This window comes from Neolamprologus multifasciatus, chromosome 12, assembly GCF_963576455.1.
Source record: "Neolamprologus multifasciatus chromosome 12, fNeoMul1.2, whole genome shotgun sequence".
Lineage (NCBI taxonomy): Eukaryota > Metazoa > Chordata > Actinopteri > Cichliformes > Cichlidae > Neolamprologus > Neolamprologus multifasciatus.
The window spans coordinates 7,666,065-7,690,423 of record NC_140450.1 but is presented as its reverse complement, the minus strand read 5'-3'; the positions used below and the strand labels follow the sequence as shown (position 1 = coordinate 7,690,423).

At 38.9% G+C, this 24,359-nt stretch overlaps 1 protein-coding gene across 1 annotated transcript; it reads right to left on the bottom strand.

Moving 5' to 3' along the window:
* Window positions 1-10: 10 nt before the first annotated feature.
* fbxw8 (F-box and WD repeat domain containing 8) lies at window positions 11-23,282 on the bottom strand. The gene is made up of 11 exons (XM_085179598.1): window positions 22,713-23,282; window positions 22,521-22,625; window positions 21,474-21,638; window positions 20,069-20,157; window positions 14,454-14,611; window positions 13,987-14,183; window positions 13,377-13,595; window positions 6,760-6,887; window positions 2,019-2,192; window positions 1,432-1,548; window positions 11-475 (listed from the first exon to the last, which is right to left on the bottom strand). The coding sequence occupies exons 1-11, from the start codon at window positions 23,160-23,162 to the stop codon at window positions 310-312; spliced, it is 1,968 nt and encodes a 655-aa protein (XP_085035724.1). The 5' UTR covers window positions 23,163-23,282; the 3' UTR covers window positions 11-309.
* Between the last annotated feature and the right edge of the window lie 1,077 nt (window positions 23,283-24,359).

The window sequence follows — 24,359 nt, the reverse complement described above, 5'->3', positions numbered from 1 at the left end:
TAGGAACAAATATTAAAATGATTTGCATATAGTAAATGAGGTAAAAATGACTTTATTCCTGTGATGTTGGACTACATAAAACCCAGTGTTTCATCAGGCAGCTAGATTCAACAATAACATAGAGATACCTATGCAACAGATATATACAATACACTGACACTACTACATTTTAATAGCCTTGATTTGATCAGGATGATGAAAGAGGACCTGTTAAATAAAAGGACAGAGTTTAAAGGTTCAAACTGATAAATGTTACTGTCTTTTCAATTGCAGTCAATTAAGTCCATTTGCAGTCTGGAAAACTGCGTGTCATTGGGACGGATGGGAACCAGACAGCCTGTCGTAAGGCACTGCTAGGCTGATGTTGTAGTTGTAGCCATAAGACTCTATGTAGTCAGACCTGCAGATGGGCAGGATGTGATCCTGTGACAGGGCGTCCTCAGAGAAGTCATAGTGGCAGATGACTCCTCTGTGTCTGAAATTTAGAAAAACAAAACACTGACATCAGTAACAAAAACTGTCTTCTAGGCTTTAGAAGACTGAGACAAAACAGCAGACGTGCAGTTTAGCTCATTTATCCCCTAAATGCATCATCTCCAGGAAATCATAAATTACTGTTTTTAAATGTGGATATGGGATAACAATCCCTTAATGATTGTTTGTGTGTGTTCAGGGCAGACTGTAGCTTTCTGAAGAAATGCTTATCCAAGCAACATGAGTGAGTGACTGAAGGAAGCCACAAGAAGCCAAAGACGTTACAAAAACATGTCTAGCATCTCTCTGATTGTGACTAAACATTGTAAAACGGTTTGTCCAGTTGTCATTTTTTCCATACCCATTCAAAAGGCCTGTACGAATTAGATTTATGTTAGGTTGCGACTACATTAACAGCGAATCTCCTCACAAAAATAGCCCAACAAACGTGCTTGTCTGAGCGACGCAGCCACACAGCAGTCATTTTTGGGGAGATGCTGGTAACACGCTTTAGCTCAAATGTGAAAAATGCTCATCCTAACAAAGACACAGGGTGTGTGTGTGTGTGTCCACTAATAGACCTACCAAGAACAGACAGAAGCATAGGCAGACAGATTTCTCAAATTACAGGTAAGGTGATGATGAGTAAGGTCTTACTAAAATAAGGTATTGTTGTTCTGTACAAAAACATGATCTCACCTAAGGATTTTTGCTACCTCTGGTTAGAGTAAGACTACCTTCTTGCTAATGAAGGTCAACAGGTTGCTGAGGACTCAGAAATGACAGCTGTATCGCTTTTCTCAAAAGGAATCAACCATCCATTCTTTTCTGCTTGTCCTTATCAGGGTCGCATAGTGGCTGGAGCCTATCCCAGCTTTTGTACAAGAGACTTAAAGGAGGTAGAAGAATAGAAGAGAGCCAGGCAAAAAAAAAAAAGTGTAGGAGGGAGATCACGACCTGCGATGAGCTGTTAGGTCATCATCTGTGATGCAAGCTCCCCGTGGCGACTTGTCATCAGGGATGTTGGCTGTTACCAGAGTGCTGGTGTTGAAGCGTACATGCCTTACAGGATGCCTGCAGCAAAGACGGATAACACCTTGAATATTAAATATATAACTCTCATTCTTGCCAGCATGCGTTTTGCTGATGGATGTATCCACTACTGTAGCATCTACAAAATATGTCAGTTAAGATGCTGAATGTTTTCTACGCGGTGAAGGCGCCACAAAAATGACAGTTACTGTTTGGAGATGTGAGTGTGATACTAAACTGACTCCACAATATTGTCTTAAGCAATTTAATTTACATGAAATAAAAACATTTATGTGAGAAGATTACGTTAACTGTGGCACAAGAAACTGAAATGAGAAGAAAACAGAGTAATCATAATCACTGGTTAAATGTGTTCGAATGAGGAACTACATTTACTACAATGTTAAGAGTCAAATAGCAAACTCATAATGTGATACAGCAGAAATAACATGTTTAAAAGAGAATTATATCTTTTTAGTGTTTCTGACCGTTTGCACTGAAAACAGTCCTACCTGTTGTGCATCTCCCATAGCTTTGCTCCCATCCTCATCTCCCAGACACACACCAATCCCTCGCCTCCGCCGCTCACAATCTTCCAGTCATCCGCTTGCACAGAGGTGACCCCCAAGTGGTGGGCGTACAGAGATGCGACAGAAGAGCCGGATCTTAGGTCAAACACCCTCACCCTGACACATAGTAAGGAAAAACCAAAACTGATATTAAGTTATTGAGAGAAAAGTGCTTACTTTTGTCATAAAACTACAGTTATTTAAGTCAGACATCCTTCACAGGCCACTTTATTGTTGGTATCCTTGATAAAACTCCACTGACAATCCAGCGTAAGAGCCATAGTAAAATAAGTGAAGTAAGTACTATAGCACTCTAGCTAATTTCGGATTTCTTTTAACAAAAGTGGACGTCTAATACCAAGGGAGAGCCACAGTTTATCAAAGAGTGCATTCATTTGCAGACAAAAGGACTCTATTCTCACTTCTTGAAGGAAACTTTTCAGCACAGATGGCCCACTCCAAACTTTAGTCCCAGCTTTATTTGTTCTCGCATCTGGACAACTATTTCATAATTTGATTCAACAAGCCAAGATTATAGTAGTTATTTAAACATGACTACCAACTAATAAGTAACTGGAATACAGACAGAAATCCAAAACCAACTAAACAAGGATCTAAACAATATTCAAGAACGAAGCAAAAACGAAAAAAACAAAGGGCGAGCAAAACACCCACACGCACAAATGTGGAATGAAAAGGCTGCTGTTGTGCAGATACTGTAGAAAATAAGAAGGAATTCAAAGTGTATGAATATATTTGACAGCACACCTCATGTTTTTAATAAAGTGTAGCAAGTTTTACTTCATTTTGTACTTTTGTTCACTTTTGTATTTAATGTTACCATTTTCCTCTTTTAAAGTTTGACAAGGATTTTCTTTTAATCTTCTATGTTTCTCTGATCATTTCTGTGTTAAAATGAGCTTTTATGATGATATGATAACTATTATTAATTTGCTGGTATATCTGAGGGATGAAAAGCAATAAGAGGAGGCTTTTTACTCTCCAGGTTTTATCAGCAACATGAGCCCAGGGGACCCTCAGCTCCATCTGTTGTCATTGTGGGTTTATTGCAGCTGAAAGCATCCAGGACATGACTCTATCCAGGCCCAACCTTCTTCCAAGACCTCATTACCATAATCAAATTCACTTTGGGGACTCAGACAGATTTCATTTTCCCTTCCAAACTTTTTAAAAGAATCAGCCTTAAATAGCTAAATGGGCACTGAGGACTTGTTGTCTGCAGTTAGTTCTGCCTGTTTAGTGGCATTACGTGATGGAAGCACACGTTTAAACAATGAGGACTGACCATTACTGCCAGACCTTGGGGAACCATAAATCTAAAGCAGAAGGCGGTTCTGTCTTCAGTTAACTGTCACTGGCTAGGCTCTTCTTCATTAATCAAGAGGAGCTCTCCCTAATACGAGATGTGTGGGAGAAGTGCAGTTAACCCCTGAAAAGCTATTTACCTAACGCAGGAAGAAGACATCAATCATTGCTCCCTGAGAGAGACAACCGATTCAGTGGTGTGATTGGATGATTGCACCGGTCTTGTAGTTTTAGCTAAGCTTGATATTCCGTAAAAATGGATGTCTTAAAAACTGGGAATAACTAATTTTGGCTCCTACAGTTGAGTAACAGTGTTCAAATAATTTAAGTTCATTTTGTTTGTTTTTTCCATTCAAAGTTATGGGTTAAGTATCAAATGATCAACAATAAGATGGAGATTTAAGTGGAACAAACCAAATTCCACCACAGGTGAAAAAGAAATTGATCGATTTTGGAGTAATACAATGTGCACAACTGTGGATGCTCCCCTTAACGTAGAATAAACTGCTAGTTTGTGTTGCGTGCCAGATATAACCGTGCCATGTATAGCCTGTGCACCGAAAATGTTGTATAAAAATATTCATTTGCATATGCAGCGGGCAACACGATCTCCAACTAAACCCATAATTTCTTGTGTGTTTCTCGAGCAATTTTTTATTCGATTGAAAGCCTGCTATTTTTGGTTTGAAATATGCATCTGTGGTTTGTGAAAAAAGCATGCCACAAAGCAAAAATCACTTAGGTTTTCGTATCTGATGTAAAGTGCTGTTGTTGATGTCCATTAGTCTTTGATTATGGAAAACACAGGGACATTCATTTTTTCAGAAAGATTGATGGAAAAAAGGCTAAATAAGTGATTGCATTCTGTTTCAGAGGCGAGCCCAGACATGACGTAAGGACATCAAATTTCTTTCTTTTGTTTCAAGACTAAGCATGCTAGCATTTTCTAATTAGCACAAAGTATAGCTGCGAGTGATGTTAATCCTATTAGGATTTATTTATTTGTTTATTCTTGTGGGAAACAAATGGCGGTTTGAAATTTAATGCCAAATGAAAAATATTTCATTGAAAACCACAAATATCAACCGCAGGGTTGCATAGTGGCACAAAAGAAAGTAAATACAGTTTTGGTCAGAAGTTTACAAGCACTCATCATGGGCATGAATGTCGTGGTAATTTGGAGCTTTTAGTGCATTCTGCATCTGTAATCCACATACTGTCTAAAGTATACTTGCTCAAGTATATGTCCTGTAGCAAGTTGCATCTTGACCAGGTGATTCTGGTAGTGATCAACAAGCTCCTTCATTCATAATTCAGGCTGGATCCTTCACCACTCTTGGTTAGAATTGGAAGAAGTTATTTAAATTGGTTGGTTTCCTCGCATAGACTCGACTTTTAAGCACAGTTCAAAAATATCAGTAGGGTTGAGGTCAGAGCTTTGGGCGGGTCATTACATTAGCTTAGTGTTATCCTGTTTAGTCTATTCTAAAACATTCCTAACTTGTATATCTACAGTTCTCCTTCTTAGACCTTCCTTGGACTTTCCCTTTGTCCTCATTATTTATATTATACAATATACAATGTATTTTCTTTCAATATTACTTAAAAAAATGCTTCTCCCCAGAAATAAATAATATACAGATGTTAGTGGTCAATCATAATCACTAAGACGAGGTTAAAAGGACTTAGTCGTGTCAAGTTAAAAGATATTGTGGAACCTTCAGACCCACTTAAAAGATTTAAGTGAATATATGTATTTAAGTACATGGATAATTTTGACCGCGTTTGCAAAAGAGAAAATCCAAAATATTTAAAATTCAAACTTATACACCCAAGTCTTCATTTTTTTTAAAAGATTATTAAAGATGCATGCTGTACAATCGCTCTACCCTGGAAAATCAACAGTTTAAAGAAATCATTACAAGCGTATGTAAACGTCTGGTCACAACAATGTCTGTGAAATATTTTGGTCCAAACCATTCAATAAAACCTTAACTGTTTCACTGTATGTCAGAGATGTTCCTGGTCTGTGGGTCAGCATGATAAGCCCATGTATAATCTATCAAACTTCAAACTGGCATAGCTGTTCATGAAGCCGTGCCACAAAACATTTGATTGAAGGATAAGTTTGCCAGTAAAACAGTCTCAAAGCTGAACACAATATGTGCAGTCCTTCTTAATGGTAACAGTACTCATTATTTCTTCAATTTCTAAATATATGTAATATTTCCCTTTGTTACATTGTTCCTGTTTACACAAATATGGCAAGGTTTTTCCAGACAGCCATCATTTGGACTCCTCATTTGCTCCTTGGATCTCGCAAAAAACAAAGGGACAAAACTCATTTGGACAAAAAGAAGGGATGCATTAGGCTCTGGCCTTAAGCCACCCTGTTGAAGGGCCAAGATTTCAGACTGTCCCTCAGTTTCCCAATTTCCATTTGTCCTCGGCTGCGCGCTGCATCAGCTGGGGCCAAAGTGGAAGAGCCAACCTGGTGTGTGTACCTCTCTGGACAAAATCTGATCAGAAAGTCCAAGAGGAAATCACTGAATTATTCATTCAAAGGGTGTTGTTGAATATTACTATGAAAATCACAATTCTGTGACACTTGACAAAAGATCTTTAGTGGAGCATTTCCTGATTTTGTATGAATGTCAGGAGTCATAACTAGTAAGAAGAGGGGAAAAAAACTAAAAACTAAACAATACGATGTGGTCTGTCTTTCGCTGTCAGCCAACTACTTAACAGCCAGATGGATTTGGTGCTGAATAGAAACAGCGGGGGCAGCTTTGGACAAAGACACGCCAGGGATTTTTTTCTTTCCTGCCAGCTCATGCACTGTAGCACCACTAACAAGTAGAGAATGGCTCTTTTATGTGTCCTTTTCTCAACTGGAGAGCCAGGTTAGCAATGTGGTAAGTGTGTCTACATGAATGAAGAGAATCAAGATAGCCAAATTTTTCTCTTCTATAGTATCCCAGGTACTGGAGGATAAAGACAATGAAAAGCGAGATATTTGTCTATTTAAGACAAAGAACAGAACATCACTCTTCTAAAAAACTGTTAATGAATTCATTTTCAGCTCAAAAAGCTTTTCAAAGCCTTGTTTTTCAACATAAAAGGTTGTACTCTTAAAAAATTCACAAATTTAATCAAGCCTCGTCTTTCACACATTTTCAAAACATCTGTTATCCACTTCAAGTAGCCTTAGCGTTCCAGCCTTCTTCATCATCAGGTGTTGCTTTGAGAAAACAATTTCACAGGCACACTCCTTTTAGCTTGCATTCTTGGCTCAGGTTTCTGATATTATGCACGATTTTTGTATATTTACATCTGTATGTGTGTTTTTGTGTCCTACCTCCTGTCTTTGTTCCCACACACCAGCAGATGAGGAGAGCTGTCTCTCAGGTTGATGCAAGTGAAATCTCCCGGTGAGTTGCCCACAGAAACTGTCGGTTTGCGCGTCTCCAGGCTGTAGATGTGGATCTGAAATTTGACACAAACATTACTCTTTCCATATATGACAGTTAGTCAACTTCCAAGACTGTCACCATGTGCATAAACCGTACGGCAGATTTTAGCTCTCAATATAAGACACTACAGTGCAAATGTGAAACCAAATCAACCGAAATAACAGCATCCTACTGAAAAACTAGAAATACAACAAAAAGCTCCTAAAACCAGCAAGCATGCCCAGCTGAGTGTCGCCAGGGAATATATAAAAACTGCACAAGGGTGCATTGTCAGTGGGTTGCACCGTTACAGAGACAGTTAAAAAGAATCTATTGTATATAACAACTTTAACTGTTTTTTATCAGTGTTGATCATCATCTAGTTATATATGCTAAGAAAATTTTGTGTAAAAAGTGTTACAATTCATAGATTATCTGATCTGCGCACACACAGTCAATAAGGCTAAAACCATTATCCTGTTACCCAACAATGGCTGCTTCATTTTGCATCTAATTTAAGTGCAGCAATGAAAGCACAGGTGAATAATTATTGTAATAGTTTAAGTCCTGGGATTTTCAAGAGATATTCAAACACACATTACTATGTTTATCTCCATTAAAATATTGTTTTTAAACTTTAATCAGAAATCTCCTACAAGGTGAAAATGTACCAGGAGACTGACCAAAAATCAGAAAGTTCAAATAGCTAAAGCCTAAATCACAATGAATGATGCTTAGATCATTCTGATCCACTTTGTTTTCCTCAAATAAATTATATACACACACAATATGTAACTACACTTCAAAGTAAAACTTGTGATACTGGATAGACGGTAATACTGCACTAACTTACTGTACAATTGACAATTACAGGTAACTGCAAACACCCTTGGCCAATTATGTGAATGCATGAAGATGAACTGAGTGGGGGGAAAAAAAAACCTGAAGGAAAACTTCAATTACAGCCTTTCCTGCTTTTGGCTTGATGATGGCAATAAACTTTCCTCATACAAGTTACAATGATGTCATCTGGAGCTGGCCTAATTGGTCAATTAGCGGCTGGTGTTTTCTCATCCAAACGAGACAGAACAAACAGGATAACCGCCAGGCAAAATTGTCTTTGAATAATTAAAACGACAAAGAAATTAAAGCGAGAAGGGAGGGAGAGAACGAAAGAGGGCCAAAAGGAAAGGAGGGATAGAAAAGGACCGACAGAGAGAGAGAGAAAGAGAGGGAGGGGGGTAGAGAGACAGCAGGAAACATAAAAGAAGTTTCAAAAAAAGGAGAAAGATGATGTAAGCCTTGAGGAGGTGCCAGCAGTTTTTGTGTGTCCCTTATTTGGGCCAAGCAGAGCTTTAATTGTGCACCACCCCGGGGCAAAACCCAAATCACACCGGACTTTGAAATGACAGCTTGATAGGATTTGGACAGCAGAAAAGAGGGAGTACCATGAATTGAGAAAGGAGGGGGGGGGCACAAAGCCTGCTGTTCACAATGAATCACTGCAGATTCTGGAAGATACTTCTATTAAATATCTGTCTACCTCACCCACTAAAATTATCGCTGAGGGAGGCAAAGGAGCTGTTTAGTGATAATATTACAGGCAGTTAAAAGAAAGCAGCAGAGAAAGGATAATCGTACGGCGACAGAGAAGCTGTTAGGTTAATGCATTAGATGAATCTCCAGTGAGGCTTCCACACAAAAGCAGCTCTAATAGTTGCTTGTATTGGGATGTTTATGTAATTACTCTGTATGCTTTTAAAAAGATGAAAAGCTTAGTAATTACTACTACATCTCAAAGAAAATCTTTTATGCTTTGATAATCTGTACAAAGGCTTGGTGTGTCATATCATAGACCAGCAATGGGAAATCATCCTGTGACACGGAAACTCAACCTTCTGTTGGTTTTCGTTCCAACAAAAGAATCCATCGGTTTAAAAAACCTACAGACTGCTGGCTTTTTTACTGGACCACACCCCTTTTGTTTGGATTCAGCTCTATATTTGCTTTAAATATGCGGACGGACAGATGTGAGCGCATCGGATCAAACGCATATTGTTAAGTTTCTTCCAGCCAACACTTTCTAAGACTTGTACTTTACATTTCACTTTGTGAACACTTACAGCGTCGTCCAGAGGGTTGGGATTGAGGCTGAATTCTCCATGGACAAACAAAAAATGTACATTTATACGTCAGATGTCACGCCATGCTGCTCTTTTTAGATTTGCATACTTACAGAATATTTACTTAATCATGCACAGGTGACTGAAAATTGCTATTGGGCTCTTTTAAAAAACATTATTATTATTATTATTATTATTATTATTATTATTATTTACCTGGGAATGAACCCATTTTAGGTTTTATTGAGCAATTCATCCCTAATGATCTGATTTCTGTCCTGACAGATTAGTAGTTCTCTATATAAATATAGAAAACCCACATTTGTACATGCTGTACAAACACAGCCCATCTAACCAGCCCTCTGAACTTTGGGCAACAAGCAGATGACAGGTTTTCAGACAGCACTTGAGCTCAGCGGTAGATCCACTGCAGAGGATTGATAGTTTGCCAGTGAAGAAGCCAGCCTGTGCTGAATGCAGTGCCACCAGCTGGGCAGATGCCAGGGTGCCCCTAGTCCAATGGCAAGGGGAAGACTAGTAGTAATGAGGACCTGGAGAGTAGCTTCAACCACACACGCAGAGACATGCACACAAACGAGGGAGGGGAGATTTACAAAAAAAGAAAGAAAGAAAAAGGTGCAAGTTAAAAGCTGTTGCAAGCCAACGTGTGAGAGATAATCTCTGATGTGATCGACACAAAACAAACTTTGATTTTCCAACAAAACTTCAATGAAGTCACACAGCGAGTTCTAGTCAGCTCAACAGAAACGTGGCAGCACGGTTAGTTTTATCTGAGTCAAAATGCTGTAAATTGAAATACTTCACTCTTCTGTCTGGAAAAAAAGGTGTTACATGACTTCCTTGGATGCCACCTCCATGTATCTTAACAGATTTTAATGAACCATATGTTTTCTTACTAAAGGCATAACTAATAGCTGCAGCCAAGTTGTGCTTTGTCTTCTTCACGGTATGAAAATTGCTGATAGAAGCGTGACAGGAGTGACAGACAAGTTAATTAAATTTGTACGATATTTTAATTAGTCATGCCAATCATGAATTGGCATAATTGAGATGGGATACCAAAGACCACATGTATCTGATCTGCGAGGGAAATTAATCAGATCTAGAAGGCAGTGCATACTGGGAGAGGAACCTTTGATTTTCATTTTTAACCAGCTTTAAAATTGGTTAAAAATGCTCTGAAGATAAAAAAAAATATGATCTCAGTTGGACTGTCTGAGACTAGCTGTGTTTACTGAATAATGTTAGAGCTGGGGAGGGGGGGGGGGGGCTCAGAATCAATCCCAATCCCCACAATGTAGAGTACTCGGGATAACACTTTAGGAGTAGGGCGCCAACTACAGCCTCAACGATCCACTTAGCTGTCTATAATTTTTCCAGTAAATATTTTGTCACACTGTCTATGAACACCAGTAAATTAGGAAACAAATTTCATATCTGGTGCTATCTGATTTACAGACCCCCACATCCCACAAGAAAAACTGATAGTAATCAATTAAAAATGAAGTAAAAAAAGAGACAAAAACAGATAATTCTCACTCTGGAAAAGCAAGAAGCAAAGAATGTTTTCAGTTATAAAACCAATTTCCTCTTTTATCAAGCTACAAATATTTTTTTCTACAAATCAGCTCAAAATTAAATACAGAAACAGCAAAAACAGCACGTTTGAGACTGCATCCATGGATCCATCCGTGTTAGCTTGTGATATTAGGATGTTTCTCAGTTTTTCTTGTTTCAGTTAAAGAGTTTTGTGAAGATATTAAAGGAAATTTCTAATTTTGCCTCAGCTTCGATGGCATAAAATGCTTCCAAAATTCCAATTAAAAAAAAGTTGACCACTTTCCAGTTGGATCGAGCTCTACCCCAGGAAAATGTTTTCACCCAACTCTGGCTCGAATTTTTGAAAAATTCTGTTAACAATCAGACAAACAAACAAAAATATATTAATTGAATCAATCAGATAACCTTCTTGGTTGGTGGATTTAAGTAAGTGATACAAAAGTGAGACCCTTAAAATAACAAATGCTTACCCAAATGTCAGTCTCTATACTATTTAAGAGCATCATCATATATTAAGGTTTCGCTGCTAGTCTCTCTTTGGTCCACTATGTGGTGCTTTAGTGCTGTCGCTGAAAATGTGCTGCAGCGTTCCAGCTGTGATTTCTAACAGGAATGATGTCAGTGTAGTATCTTTGCCAAAAAGCAATAAGTCACCAACAAACTGGGTGTGTGCACTCACACACACAGTGGGTATTTGCAGCTCTACAGCTACCACTCCACCACCACATTTAATTGAGACTGCCTTCTTTGGATAAGCAGTTTACTTGAATCTTTATCATCATCACAGAAATACATGATTTAGATGAAGTGAACCTGACCACATAATAACTGCTGACTAGTTGTCCCCAGATCCCAAAAGATGAGTTTGTCTCATGGCTATTTGTAGTCTCTAAGTAATGGCTTAAGAGTCAATTAGGTACATGGAGTCCTTAGAAACACAGTATTATTAGAAGCAAACAGATACAGATCAAGGAACAACACTCCACAAAAGGTGCTCCAAAAGCTGTAGTAATTAAGAGCAGAGGTCCAGTGAGGGTTTGCATTATTTAGGCTAGCTATTTATGCTATAAACTAATCCCCTACAGGCACATGACATTATTTCTAAAGGGACCCAGGGAGTCTAAAGGGACATCAAGTAATAGTGATCACACCCGCAAGAAAGTTTAGACACAGAGCAGAGCACAAAACCAGAAGCAGTTGTAAATATAGACCAGATTTAAAAAGGGAAAATGAATCTATTCCCCAAAATGTTGTTTTTTTTTTTTCTAAGAGCAGATTGGTATTTCAGCTACAAGCCAGTGATTAAAACTGACACTGGCCTAAAGCCAAAACTTTTGTCCTCACTGCTTTTCACTCAGTAAATTATATTTGTGCAACAAAACATGCATCATTCCATTTAAACAAACCAAATTATTTACCCCATGCAACTTCCCATTTTTTCATTACGCACCTGCTGTGAGCACAGCTGACCTTGTTAACTCTGATGGAAACCTTCCATTTCAATTAGCGAGGTCAAGGTAGCTTTTTATACATTTAAAATCCAGTCCAGAGGCCTTCCATCTAGTTGGTCGACGTTCAAGGTTTTGTTTAGGTTTGTTTGTGTCTCGCAGTATTTTCAATTCTACCCACCACAAAACCTTGATACAGCTCCATCAATTCCATTAACATACAAACACTAGATTGCAATCCCACATACATACATACTGGAGTGCCCTTCATAAAGGCTTAAATAATCATCATAACAGCATGTAAATTAGTGGCCAAAAAAAACCAAACTGTGGATAATCACTTTATTCTCTCCCCAAAATTTAAAAAAAAAAAATGCACATGTCAAGTGAAGAGTTGCAGATGTACCATTATAACAACGTGCTTTATGTTGACTTTAATAGCTTTTATTGAGAGCTGAAATAAAATCACTACATCATTATTTATTTATGATCTATAGAATATAAAATCTGAACAGCAATAAAAGTAATTATTCCATAAAAATTTTGTTTTTGGGCAAATGAAATTAAACTTATAACAAAAGTGTGTGTGTGTGTGTGTGTGTGTGTGTGTGTGTGTGTGTGTGTGTGTGTGTGTGTGTGTGTGTTTTAGAGTCTTGGTGGGGACCAAAATCTCAAATTTACTACACTGGTGGGGACCAACAGCCCTCATGTGGACCAAAATAAGGTGCTTATGGGGTTGAAGGCATTTTTCACACTCAAAATGTGGTTTTAGCGTTATGGTTAGGTTTAGGGTAAGGCATTCATTTTTGATGGTTAGGGTTAGGATAAGCAGCTAGGGAAAGCATTATGTCAATGAGATGTCCCCACTAACTAGCAACGCCTGATATGTGTGCATGTGTGAGCATGCATAAGCTTTACAAAAACAAAAATGCTACATGTGTTTTTATTTTTAAATGTCATAATCATTGTTAATGCTGGTATATCACAAAACCCCTAGTTTTAATAAAATAATTCACTTTCCCAATAAAAAAATCTATTTATTATTGAGTAAATGGATTTTACACCGGACTAGAAAATGGTTCATTTGCCACTATTAGCAGACGAATAATTCCCTGTTCATACTACATCATCATAGTCAAAAACTGGACAATCATGGCCGGCTGTTTATTGCTGATTTCATCCACGAGCAGACTGGCAGCATACGACTTCCTGAAGCTTTGCAGTGCTTTATAAACATTAAGGCCTACTCAACTTGCCAGGGTTCAGTTTTAGGATTTCTGAAGAAACTGTGTAATTAGACTGATTAAATTAAGGTACTTTTAAAACCTGTGTTCATTTTCTATGGGAACTGTACACAGAAGCTGAACCCACCTTGTTCCCTCCGTCATGCATGGCCCAGCCTGTGCGCTTCACCCCAAATGCAACATGGGATTCTGAGGCATCCAAGCAGGTAACAGGATGACCATAGACTGAGTGGAGCATCAATGGCTCCTCCTCCCGTGGGTCCAACAGGTACATGGACTCTCCTACTGCCAGAGCTGCCAACGGACATTGCTGGTCCCTACCTGGGACTAAAGTCATGCTCTCTACCTGTGAGATTAGACAGGATGGATGCACAATTTTTTTTTACATATACATCAGTATAGAAAGTGACTTTATTAAGTATATAACTGCATTTTAGTACATTACTTGGACAAGTCATTTAACCACTGCACTTTTTAATTCTTTGATCATGTCACCTTGGTCTTTTTTGTCCTTCCCTACCTGCCACATAAATACCTACTACTATCCTGTGAACTCAAACTACCAGGATACTAAATAAATAACCAATACTTTAAGTGATTTCCTCCACATTCCAAACCCCAACGAAAGCCAATTTCCAACTTGACATTCAGAGAAAAGCTGAAAGCAACAGTCTATTAATTAACATAATTGCACATTGAAATGTGTCATCTGATAAAAATGAAGAACCCTGACTCACAGTCTTGGGTAGCTGAGTCTGGCATACTGTCCTCCAGTAGCCACAGTCTTTTGCGCAGTCAAGCCGAACATCTGATCCAGTGGCGGAGATCAGGACAGGACTGTCAGGGCTTAGGGACAGAACCTGGATCCTCCCTGGAGTCTGGTAGTGGTAGATGGGTTCCCCACCTGTCTCTGTGCTCCACAGGTCTACACAGCCTATCCCAAAAACAGTCCCCAAGTCTTTTACTGTATGCATTTAATGTATGCATTTATCACATAAGGAAAAATGATAAACAAAGGGCATCATGTACAGAAATTACAAGTGCATCTAACCGTAGGTTTCTAGGTTTGATAAAGAAAAGTTGATTTAAAAGACTAATGATTGCCTAGCTTTTGATTAGAAGTTATACATAGTGTGTATTTGGTGTGGGCAATGCTTTGCCCAAAAGATACCACTGCATTACACATATACACACAAACACTGACCATCTTCATACGCAGCAGCAGCCAGCGTGCCGTTGACCTGGACGTGACTAACATGTGGTCTCGGCTCAGTGTTAGCAGACAGACTATTGGCCTTCAGGTACGAAGCCGTTGAGTCCCAGTGGAGGGTATCCCACAGCCTCACATCACCAGACGTGTACCTTAGATCCAAACACGCAAAAAGTTCATCAGTATAAAGAAAGTTTTGTTGACCATTTTTTTCACAGCACGTTGAAAAGTTTCCACCTTCGAGAACACCTGACGTCACCCTCTCACCGCTGAATCATTTCCCCTTTCACACCCTCCTCCTGCTCACTCTGACTTGTTATTTTGTTTTCATCCTTTGTTACACGATCTTTCGACAATTACGATGGTGTTGTTTGGGCGACACAATAACGAACATTTCGCCCCATTTTTCCAGGACAGCTTGCGCACCACGAGTTTTCAGTTCCTTTTTTAATTTTTTATACATCACAGCTCTAAAACTTCTGTCTTACTACAAATGAAGTAATATTTGATCATTTATTTAAAAGTATACTTTCACTGAGACTGGGATATGCACACATACACAGTGATACACACTGGACCTTGATTTTACTTTGGGTTTAAATATTGATTTTATTTGTTCTGATGACATTTTTATCTCTGATCATCACTATATTCGCCGCTGTATTCATAAATTCCTCGACAGCGGGGACTTTTTTAGATGCTTTTATTGTAAATCTATCCCATGAAAGCGATGCCGATTTCTTAAGAGATCTATTTAATAAGCATTGTCTTTCCATTTTGGATGAAATCTGTCCAGTTAAAATGAGACAAGCTTCTGTTTTTAGTCCTCACCTTGGCTAAATGACAATATTTCCTGCTTAAATCGTGATTGTCGCAAAGCTGAGAGCTTGTGGAAGAAAACTAATTTAAATGTTCGTCTCCTTTACTTCAAGGATCGGTTAGTTTCTTTCAACAATGCAATAAGAGATGCGTGGGCTGCCTATTTCTCTTATCTGGTTACAAAGGGCAGAAGTAATCCTAAGGTGTTATTTGACACTATTACTGACATTATTACTCCTGCTCCACCTGCTGCCCCCATTTATTCAAATGAAGACTGTGCAAATTTCCTTCCTTCTAGAAAAAATTAGCAATATAGGAAATAATTTTTCCCCATCAGCTTATTGCTTGTCTGATCTTACTCTAGCTTGGTCATTTTCTACCCATTTCACTACCCAAGCTGGTAAAAATAGTTAGCTCAAGGAAAGCATCATCCTGTTCACTTGACTGTTTGCCTGCATCACTATTCAAAAGTGTCTTCCATTCCATTGGTCCCTGTTTGCTCAACATAATTAACACCTCTTTGACATCTGGTAAAGTCCCTGCTTATTTTAGAAATGCTGGTATACAACCCCTTTTTAAAAAAAACTAAGTTAGACCTTTTCTTACCAGCAGTTACAGGCCAATTTAAAAACTACCGCTTACTGTTAAAATTTTTTAAAAGGTTGTGGCTAAGCAGCTTACAGCAGTTTTAGACAAACATAATATTCTTAACAAATTCCAGTCTGGCTTTCGTAGAACCCATTCTACTGAAACAGCCCTTCTTAGGGTCTCCAGTGATATTTTTTTGCAAAACGATGCAGGAAAATGTTCTGTTTTGCTGATGTTGGATCTCACGTTGGCCTTTGACACCGTTGACCATCACATCCTACCTGAAAGGCCAAAATACTGGGTCGGTGTATATGGATCTGCCTTAGAGTGGTTCTTATCATATCTGTATGAACGTTACTTTTTTGTGGCAGTTTCTAAATACAGGCCATCTTCGACGTCCCTGTACTATGGTGTGCCACAAGGCTCTGTGCTGGGGCCTTTATTGTTCTTAATATATCTACTTCCCCTCCAGCATGTTTTGAGCCCCTTTGAGGACATCTGTTACCACTGCTATGCAGACAATATCCAGTTATACATTTCTTTTAAGCCCCAAGATGTTTCTAAGCTACAGAGTTTGAATGAGTGCTTAGATTCCATTAAAGTTTGGATGGCTGACAACTTCCTCCAACTTATAGAAGGAAAGACTGAAGTCCTTGTATGTTCTCGTGATAGACACATACCTAAGACAATGAATGCTCTTGGTCCCCTTGCAACATTTGTGAAATCGTCTATCAGAAATCTAGGGGCAATCTTTGACCCGGCTTTCACTTCGGATGTTCACATCAAGTCTCTGTTTCGGTCCTGCTTTTATCACTAAAGAAACATTTCTAAACGAAGCCCTATTGTATCTCGTACTGAACTGAAGATTGTCGTTTATGCTTTCATTTCTTCAAGACTGGACTACTGTAATTTACTGTTTAAATGCTTAAACAAAAACTCTTTGGAGCGTCTACAGATTGTTCAAAACGCTGTAGCAAGACTTCTGACCAAAACATGTATTACAAGTATTCACATGTGACACCGTTGCTAAAACAGCTGCACTGGCTCCCCATTGAATTCAGAGTCCATTTTAACATTCTGGTGCTGACTTATAGAGCTCTTCATGGACAAGCTCCTGCCTACATCATTGAACTTCTACAGCCCTATGTCCCTAGCAGGTCGCTGTAGGTCATGTAATCAGGGTCTACTTCTCAATCATTATACAATGCTGAGAACTAAGGGAGACAGAGCTTTTGCCACTGTGGCTCCCAGACTGTGGAACTCACACCCACCGAGCTTAAGATCTCTGGACTCAGTAGCTTCTTTTAAAAAAAACAACTAAAAACACTTTTTTTTTTTAGAATTGCATTTAGTTAAATGTCGTCTGTTTTGTTTTATACATAGGACATAGCACTTTGTGATCTTTTATCTAAAAAGGTGCTATATAAATAAAGTTTTACCTTACCTTATAATACATAGAGATGCATTATATATTTTAAAAAATAAGAAGAAGAAGAAGAAGAATATGCATGTTAGATTTCAGACACATTAAAACAAAACTAATTCAGACCATGTATGAAGTTTGGCTTGATAGTTAATTGGTATGCAATTTACAAATTTACAAAAATTTGAGAAATTCTCACATTTAAAAACTTTTAATTTGGTAAATTGGTTGACAAATTACTTTACCAGTTTTTCTTCAAAAGTTTTAATGAAATACATTTTTTATCTATCAACAAACTAATTAATAACCCTAAACCAGATGCTAAAATTAAGCTTGAATTTGATTTCGGTGATTTTTTTCCTCCACTTTTAGTCTAAAAATAAACCAAAAAAAGGTCATATTCATATTCTTTAATACTGTCTGCCTAACTCAGGGCCAAACCAATCTAACTTATCGGGAATCCAATCAATGGGTCACACCAATGTAGACCTCAGGGATTAAGTTAACATTAGTTACACAAAAGTGAATTTATTTGCAAGGATGATTAATTGATCATAAAATACCTCATGCAGCTCACTCAAAAATAACATTTCTAGTAGCACAATTTCTTCAACAGATTGGAACATGACCTTCTGTTCATGTCATTTCACCAGACTCCAAGTTAGTGGAAAAGCCCTGACTATATCCCATCACACCTAAAACTCTCAAACCCTCCTCTTTCCTGTTTTTTTTTTTCTTTTTTCGCCTAAGCCAATGAGCTCTCTCTACAGGAGACAGCAAACTGCCAAAGTTACCACCTCCGCGGATACCATCATGTCTGAACAAGTGTGCAGTCGCAGTGTGTCATGCAGTCACAGCAAGTGTGACACAGGGTGTTCATGCGAGCACCCGTTATTTGCATGCATAACTGTCTTAGCAGGGTTTGGCAGAGAGTAGACAATTGGGACACACACTTTGACTTAATTGGTACGTCAGCACAATGCCAGCTATCAACAGGAGGAAGATGATGTTGAATCATATCCAAGGAACTCAAAAACTTTGTACAGGAAGAGTTGTGCACTGATTACTGCAATCTTCACGCAAGCCTCGGGAGATCCGGCCTCTATGTTACTGTGTGACTTTAAGAGCTGTTGGGTTAACGAGACAGCATCTTATGTTGCTTTTTAAGTGCCAAATCTCATTTCACTAGTTTTCTAATAAGATTTAGTGGAGACAATTGAATCACTTTTGATTACTCTTAACGGCCATTGATTCCTTTCTAGATAAACAAATTCAAGTAGTTGAATTACCTTAGTTGAATTAACTTTTAATATAATGGGAAAAGTATTGATATTGTTAATTTGTTAATAGCAGTAGTAAGAAAAAGAACAATTTAACAGCATGTTAACATTGTTCAAGGTGCCTTATTTCATAAATGCAATTTTTTTTTGTCTTATGTGTCTTACGTGTGCTTTTTATCAGTGGGACACAGCAGGACTGAGGAGACTCTAATCACATCACTCTAAAGAGATGCTCCAAATTTCTGAGGCCTTATTGGGTCCCTTTGGCCACTCACAATCAATCACTGTCTCAGCCAACTAGTTCAAAGCAGTTTTAGTTTATTTAAACTGCAATTTATTTAACCCTTCCCTCACCATAGGACCATAAAGACACTCGTTTTGACTGAATCACACCAGTCACTAAATTCCAGAGTACTCAGTACATTATCATGGCTCTTTTAACTTGGCCTTTATTTTCATCTTAACCACATGTGTGTGTAGTTTGGTGACTGTGCCTTGATGTGATGGTTTTCTAACAGCAAAATCTGTTAACAGACAAAGTACATAAAACCACCTGCACCTGTGGGTTTCTCTAGAAAGACATTCAACAGTGTCAAAATGTGACAACAGACTTGATTGCTGAAATTTCCAGAGTCACTTTGCAAGTTTTCAAAAGAAATGGAAAAGGAATTAGAAGATGGCACATAGAGCGTCCACTAACAGTTTAGCCCCCCTGGCAACGAACCCTATGGGAGGCTTTAAGGCTTTTTTGTAAATGTCAGTGCTGTGAGCTATACGAATGATAATTGTGGACATCACACTCATGTGGTCCAATGGCATGCGACTGAATGTGGCAATACATTTGGATACTTAAGGCATCCGTCTGTGCACGTTCTTTAGTCTCAAAATCTTTTGCACCACTTCAACTCCACCCTCTTTCTCTGAAGCTTCTCAAAATTTGGTGTGGTGGTGGTGAATGTCAGCAAAGTGAAAAACTGATCTCAACTGTAAAAATGGCACAATAAACGATATTTGATAAGTACTGACTTACGTGTTAATTTTTGGTAACAATGTTAGAAAATCATTTATTTACACTGTTAACCATCACATGTTCCAAATCTTTGACCAGAAAATTATTACCAGCTTATAGTCTTAAATTCACCGCCTGTCTCATCCCATGAAATTGAAGTCACTTAAGTGTTACTGCAAGCACATTTCTAACTGCTTCCCTTGATTCTTCAATTGACTTTAAATGAATTATCCCCCTAAGAAGGGAAAACCAAATGTGTTGGACTGTCAGTAACCACTGCAATAAGACATATAGTCATACATGTTTAATTAAACAACTAGTAAAGAATCAGAAAGGTTATGATCAAGATTAATTTACACCAAGACACCTGACAAGAAAAAGAGACAGAAGCACAAGGCAGAAGAGTTGAGTATATGAGGAGTCAACGTTACAGTTAACATCGTTACTAATCAGCTGTCAGAAGTGTCCTACATGCATCCTTGATACTCACCCAGCTAAGACGAAGTTGTCATAGGAGCTGACGTCACACAGCACCTTCCCCAACTCGAACTGCAGCTGGCTGATGGATCCCACTCGATTCTGGGTGAAAATTATAGGCTGGCTGAAAACTGATATATTTTATTAGATGAGAGACTAGCAGCTGTCAGTTCTGCACTAATATCAGTCTGAGAAATACAGTAACAACTAGTATTTCCCAATGAAGTGAAGCAGTGATGCTTTACAAAAGAAAGCTTGTAAGGGCCTTGCTGTATAGTGTCCATGTTCTTCTGCCTGTGCGGGTTTTTCTCTGGCTACCTCACACTAGGGGTGGGGGAAAAAATCGATACTGTGTAGTATCGTGATATTTTGTTTGCTAATAATGTATCGATACAGGGACAGCAGAAATCGATATTTTGTTACAAAAAAGGTTTTTGTGCTCTGACTTCAGAGCATGTTGATCAGCTCCTTTTTCTGAGCAAGAATCCTGACATTCCTTCACTGTCCAAATTTGTTAAACCTTTTTTTGGCAGCAATAAACATGACAGTTTACTTATTTTAATTTAAGACATGTTTTATTGTAATTAAGTTTAAAACTTTTTTATTTAATGTAAAAGTATATTTTGTTTTAATTTACTTTCAAATTCTTCAGTTGCTGAATGGGCTGCATAGTTTTCATAAATTGCATAGTTCAGAATAGCTATAATTGTACCAGATGGTTGCATTCAGTCAAGTTAGACTAGACTGTAATACAAACTGTTCAGTTTGTCAACAATAAAACTGACTGAAATGAGAGACTGAGTGTGAGACTTTGTTATTAGATAAAATGAATATTGATAAAGTTTACCTTTATGTACAGAATCTGAATATCGCAAAATATTTTTAAAAATTGCAATAATATCGTATTGTGCGTTAAGTATTGTGATAATATCGTATCATGGGATATATGGTGATTCCCACCTCTACCTCACACAGTCCAAAGACAGGCATGGTAATCATATTTTGAATGTAGGTGCAAGTGTGAGTGCATGTCTGTCTGTTAGTTTTACCGATACAATTAGGATAAGTCGATGTCCCGGTTTATGTATGACAGCACAGGATTTTCATCCTCTGTCCCAGTATCACAAATTGACATAATGTCCCACATTTTAATGGGCCCCAGTTTTCAATAATAAGTGCTTCAGGAGACACTTTCCCAAAGTCTGCCTTTTTTCTGAGAAAGCAGGAAGAGCAGTTATCTAGGTCAACTTGTCACCAGCTTTTCCAGTTGTGCAAAGTCCAGTGAGGAAATGCAGTGAAAATGAAATCTTTGTGAATCTGTAGGTCATTCAAAGACTGTCTTTTGACTTATTCTTCAATTTTGCACAGCTGCTGGATGGAAACATCTGTTTCGCCACAGTAAAGTAGTTCAAGCTCACCTTCCAGTTGAAGCGCACCGTTTTAGAAGAGTTCCTGCAGTCTCGCAGCATACTCTTCCAGCAGGGCGAGTCAGACATGCTGGCATTCTGATGGTAACCATCCCTCACGCACAACTTGAACCACAGAACGGAGTCCTCTGCAAGGACTCTCCATGCCCTGCTCACCTGAGAGAAGATTAAACCGTGTAACTGTGGATTGAGTCAGCATACATTAAGAGCTTGCATCACTTATTTCTATTTAACAAGCTCGGCTGACTGCCAAATGGACTCGTCACATGCGGGTCTGGCACACAAAATGTAATTTATTAATCTGTACCTAATTAAGTCGTGAAAGGCAAATAAAGCTGCCCTAAGCAATTCAGTATGTGTTGCTACAAATTAAGAACTTAACTTTTTAAATCACAACACATCGCTATTGTATAGCTGGGGTGCGGTTTTGGCCATGAAGATTTCTGGTCCCTGTGCAACAAAATAATTTGTTTTAGCCTCAGAGTTGTTTTCATTTGAATCCCTCCCAGATTGTAACGCTTGTTAGTGTGCAACTGTTCATCTAAAGTAGAGGTTCAAAAACTATTTTTAGAATGTGAAAGATAGATACTTGCAATAACCCCTTGATGTCATCCACTCGCTCACTCAAGCAAGACTTAAGTCACCAAGTAGTTCAATAAAATAATGATTTATTTCTCTGTGGCTCATTTAAACACATTTTAGAACTCTATTTTCACAAGAAAATAGCAAAGAATACTCACGAGTAACCAGATAAACATATGTCCATCCCTGTCCCATTAATTGGACAATTTATTTTATTTTGAAGTGACTGCCAAAACAATGTCCTATTTATGTAAACACTTTTTTCATCAAATGAATCCCTTCTGTTGGCTGAAAACTACAGTACCAGGGTTTTCCATCAGTGAATACAAGGCCTTGCACAGTCGTCTTGTGAAAAACCAGATTAACCTCTAAGATTCATTCTGGAGCTGGTGGATGAAAACACTGACCAGCACCCCTGAGGTGACGTTTGTCCAGCCTCTTACTCAGACTGCTTACCTGGGCGCATCGGCCAAGTTCTGCACAGTTGAGATATTGGAATATCTTCAAAGCTATCTCATACGGCAACTCAATATCAAAGAAGGGAATGTCATTGACTTCATTCTGCAAAACAGATCATTAAACACACATTATATACCCAGCTGACTGTGGTCATGTACCATCTGACGATGTGCATTATCGCTCTCATACCAAATCCTGAATGAGTTGGTCTACCAGCTCTTCTTCTTTCTTGACCTTTCCCTGAGGCTGCTGCTGCAAGGATGCGCTGCAGACATTAGTCATGTTATGATATTGCCTCTTTCTCCTGCTCCTCTCCTCCTCAATTCTGTCCAACAGAGGGCTGGTCCTTCCATCCAGCAAACTACTTGCAATGGACACATACTGAGGCTGATCCTCTGTCTCTGCGGCAGCAGCAAGAGCAGCAGGTTTTCCCCCTACACGAACATGCTCAGTGCAACCACCTTCTTTTGGCTTTGAATGACTACCGGCCTTGTTAAGATTTTTTAAGTCTCTCTGGCCTAACTGTTCATCAATATCCCGGGAAGAGGAAGGCGCACAAACCAGTCGTTGCTCCCCCTTTTTACTCGATAACTCTCGTTTCCAACGCTCCCTGAACGCAGCAAGATCGTTCTCTGCCATATTCTTCTGTCATCGCTGAAAATCTAACTTTTTTTCAACATTACAAAGTAAAATTTTGTAGTTTTACAGACGAGTTAAGAATAGAAACAGAACGACGCCGACATAAAACAAGCACGTCCTCCTGTATAAACAGTCCGAAGAGGGAAAGCGAGCAAATGTGCAAAAGTTCCGCCAACTTTTAATTCCGCATTTTTATTATAGACGCGTCGATTGCAGGGGGAGATATATTGTATTTGTGGGCAATGTTTTGGCAATTTGTTTTTATACAAAATTTATTATTTCGTATTACATAGTTATGTGTACAGGATGATCACATTTTAGAAAAAGTGCCATTTTTATTAGAATTTTAAAATAATTTAAGTGTGCTAATGCAGAAAACTCCCCAAGATAAAACCAAACAGGAGAGATCCAAGAGTTAATCATTGCATCGCTCTTTTGGGAAAAAGATGATGTAAACCCCACACCATGTGACACTGTAATGAATAATACAGTAGTGAGAGAGGTGGGGGAGAAAGGGGGGACGCAAACACTGTAAAGGTTTGCTGAGAAAAAGAGAAGGAGGGTCCTGTATCCTCAAGACTTAAACTGAGTAGACCGTGCGTTTTGCCGCGAAGACGAGATGTGCTGGCTGCCGATAGATCATCCTCTGCTGCTTCCAGGTGACTCAACCTGCAGCTCCCGTCGACCCTCGCCGTGCTCCGTGGCTCAACTGCTCGCGTCGCGCATACGGAGGATCGGGGATCAGCTGGAGAAAAGCTGGGCGACCGAGCGGGCGGACGTCGGCTACAGCTGCGGAGACAGAGGGACGGTGGTGGTAAGCGGACGGGGTCACCTGAAGGAGGGCTTCCTGTGCGTTGCGCTGCACTTCACCGTGCTCGTGCTGTTCGTCGCGAGGCGACACCTGTAGGGCGCGAGGCTGCCTCACCAGCAACAGGTGAGTAAACAGAGTCACGTCACCTGTTCGAGCGCGAAACCACTAAGCCTATCTCAGATTTGGATGAAAATTAATTTAGGCATATTTGTCGAATTGAAACACACACACCGACCCACACACCAAATAAATACAAAAATGCTTTTTTTGACGCAGGCCAGAAGAACATTTTCTTTACTACTTCCATCAACTTTTCTTGGCCTTTCCCAAATGAAATAATACATTTTAAGATATAAAAATACATTTAATCTCGCAATATTTGCACA